Source organism: Schistosoma mansoni, chromosome 2 (assembly GCF_000237925.1).
Source record: "Schistosoma mansoni strain Puerto Rico chromosome 2, complete genome".
Taxonomy (NCBI): Eukaryota; Metazoa; Platyhelminthes; class Trematoda; order Strigeidida; family Schistosomatidae; genus Schistosoma; species Schistosoma mansoni.
Window position 1 is genome coordinate 2,533,403 of NC_031496.1, and position 3,737 is coordinate 2,537,139.

The 3,737-nt window shown below is 36.5% G+C and overlaps 1 protein-coding gene across 1 annotated transcript; it reads left to right on the plus strand.

The window, feature by feature from the left end:
* Positions 1 to 2,139: 2,139 nt before the first annotated feature.
* On the plus strand, positions 2,140 to 2,169 carry Smp_170920 (stromal cell-derived factor 2 precursor-like protein; the record flags this gene model as incomplete). The annotated part of the gene is made up of 1 exon (XM_018795318.1): positions 2,140 to 2,169. One exon carries the CDS (start codon positions 2,140 to 2,142, stop codon positions 2,167 to 2,169), a length of 30 nt encoding a protein of 9 aa, XP_018649643.1.
* Between the last annotated feature and the right edge of the window lie 1,568 nt (positions 2,170 to 3,737).

Sequence of the window (3,737 nt, forward strand, 5' to 3'; positions counted from 1 at the left end):
GTGTGTTTGTAATCTTCAGAGAACTGATGCTTCCTGTGGGTTTCGAACCCGCGTCACCAGATCTATGAACAATTATGTGACAGTATTTATTACGCAATGCCTAAAATATCGAAAAAATTATGAACCTGACCTGGCTCAACTTTAATTTATTATGAATTTGACTTCAAATTCTGCGAGTCCATCACTCATCTGAACTTTTTAGTATAATATTCAAGTAGAGCGCTAAGAATGGAAATCTAAACAGTATCCTTTACGACCTAAGAAATACAAATTTTTTGAGTGGTTTGTACAGTCTTACTATTTCGAGTTGTTAAGGATATTGTAGATTAGTCACTAAATTCTAGTATGAGCCATGTTGGCAGATGCAGACTACTTGGTTGGGGTCCGCGTGACTATCGTAACCAATGGTTGGAAACTCTAAGTGACATGGCTCAGAATCAATCACAATGGCGTAGGTGTATACAGTCTTTATCTTCCCTTAAACCTTAAAATTAAAATTGCTTCATAACGTTCTTCCTTCCTATACTATATCCTTATATACAACCTATCTTTTATATACTACCACCACTAAATTAACTACTTCTATGAATCCAGTGTTGATCTTGTTGTGCTAATGAGTGAGGTATGGCAACTTGTACCGATGCATAAATGTGCTTGGTCCTACGTTGTAGCTGACTGATGTAGTTTGATCTGATAATGGTACATATATGATTTATATATGCCAATATTTTCAGTAATGAGATAGACAATTGAATACTTCTCATTGAATCACATTTCAATGTTTTTGTCGAGATAACATGGGTTATAGAATTATCCAGCTATTACTGTGGATGGCTATATGGTGAGTGTGATTTATATTTAATTATAAATTTTGGACGACAGTGCGAGTTTATTTATTTATTTAAACACATAAATATTGATACAAACGGGCACCAGATATATATACGCCGCACAAATCTCATTTGATTTGTGTGAGGGCTGTGATACTGTCCGGGTGCCCAAATCGAAGCAGGTGGTTTTCTTAGGGGACCACACCCAGAGCCTTCAACCTAGAGGTCTGATCCACAAGGCAGTAGAGCATCGTAAGGAGATGTAGTCCCATTGTAGTCAGTGACCAACGATTAATCCATACTCCATTTGTTCCCTTAGGATACTGGAGCCCATGTTCACCATTGGTTTGGAATCAGGGTTTTCCAACTCCCCTAGGAGAACTTTCCGTGTTCACCAACCTGGTTAAAGCGTCGGACATTCGCTTTTCGTCTTCTCAATTTCGTAAACAACAGTAATGCCACGAGAAGGCAGTGAGTAGGACTTGTGTAGCAGAGGCTATATACGCCTGGCCATGTGAGAGCATTTCGAGGGAGAGCGGACTCTACCCACTCTCGACCGTACCAGGGCATTTGGGGGCGAATGTTTTGTTCATCCTAAATAAAAGCAAGTACTTCAAAAAAATGGTAACATGCAGTCTGATTTTATGCCATAAAATAGCGGAGTAGGTGACGTCGGCTATAATCGACTAGTATAAAATGAAATACAGGCGAGAATACGATAAAGATCAGTCGTAAAGTCATATTATAATGAACAAAACACGGGTGGGGGACAATCGAATGTATTTAAGCACAAATTACAGACTATCTTACTAAATTCTGATAACCATACAGCCAACAGTTAATTTGCATAATAACCATCAATTGTCTCAATCTTAACTGTTCCTTCCGCAAATATCAGTCTATCGTCTCTAAATTCATTGTTCATGCATTTTAGTACCAATTGCACTTCATTTCAGTTCTTTCCTTATCGGCCTTCTGACAAAATACATTTTATGTCTGACCATCGCCATATACTACTTATATGGATATAAGTAGACCACACCACAATATTACTTTTGGTGTCTGAAAGTAGATAACATAAGCCATTCACGTCCATCTAACTATTATTTGCTTGCTAGTGATAGATCTATCTAATCAATTCGAGAAATTATCTGGAGTACATCACAATGAGATTTTTCAAAAGAGCATAATAAATGACACGATTTTTATTAGTATAGGGTTTTTTTTTAGAAATAAACTTACCTTCATCGCCTACTCCATTATTACCGAATGCTGAGACTTCATAATTAGGCGAAAGAGGAGACTGAAAATGATGACTGTGAAGATATTTCCGAGTTGAAAGATGCATGAGTCTGATTTTCTGTCCACATTTTATAACTCTACCTCGATTGCATTGAGGGCTACCATTACGTTCAACAACCTAGATATGAAGTGAAAACGATTTCCCGTTGAAACATTCAAATCCTTGTAATGGTAGTACAAACACTTGTGAATTATTGAAATCATAAAATTATTGGGTTATTCTTCTTACACTCTAACATTTGAGGGTAACTAGGAAGATCCGTTAAGTTCATGTTAAGACCTACACGTAAAGAATACTTGTTTCAACAATCAACTTCTAGTAGGCTGCTACAAAAGTATTGGATAGTAGTCAATCTTTTTATCAAGTGTATGGATTTCCAAGTGTTAACCGATAAAGCAAAATGTATAAATACAAAGAGCCATGTACAGCATTACAGGATACGTGTAAACTTTAACCGATACCTGGTTAGAGCCAACATTTATTTGTTGATTTAATCTATCTGAAAGTTTATTATAATAAATTTCATTAGAGATTTTCAAAGCTTGAAACAGGTACATCCAGCTGACGAGTCCTAAATAGGGCGAAAAAAGTGTCCTGGATTTCACTGCTAGCCACAATCTCTGCTTACAATGTTAGAAACAATCGCCTGAGAAATGTGTGTTTCTAAACGGAACTTTATGATTATTTTGGACCCTTCGTTTACAAAAGACCCAGTATTCCTAAGTAGTGAGGAGCTCGGCATGTAATTTACGGAACGAAATGAACAAAACGATTTGAGCATAATGATGTGAACTAATCGTGTCAAGTACTTATTAGCTGTTTATATGTACTATCTAATTAGATTATTTCAAGTGGAATTCAACACAATTAGTAAGAATAAGGTCAGTTATTAGTCTACGCGCACAAGTATTGAAATGATGTGGTGAAAATTGTATGCATTTCAAAAAATACAAAACAGCATAATGTATGACGAATCAATACCATGTTTAAAGAACTATTAAGAATGGATCGAAGTTTAAACGAGATTATAAAGCTTTGAACGGCCTGTCGCACATACATATGGATTAATAAGAAAGCCGATTAGTTAAAAATAGTGTGATAAACTAGTCCCAGTAAGATAAAGTAAAAGTGCAATTCGGTTTAAGTTACCGGTTTCATTTTTAAAAGTAAGATATTGGTTAAAATCGTTACTATTGCACTAGTGTTAGGTGGGTTTTGACTTCCTGAAACACTTCAACCAGTCAATATAGCACGTAAATTAGATAGAAACTACTGTTTAGTATTTTTATGGTAAGCAATGTCTTCCGTATAATGCAGTGTCCTAACCACTAGACCATAGAGTGGACAGGACAACACTATGAAGGCTTCTTCGACACTACAGCCTACCTGCGAAGATAGTCAACATCATACGGAATTCTTATGATGGATTTAACTGCGAAATCGCGCATGGAAGACAACTCACAGACTTATTCGAAGTAAAGACCAGTGTTAGGTAAGGTTGCTTACTCTCACCCTTTCTCTTTCTGACCAATTATCATCTGGTTGGCCGTTGTTTTGCAGGTGCATATCAACAAGATCCGTTTGATAGAGACAAAGTTCTTTCC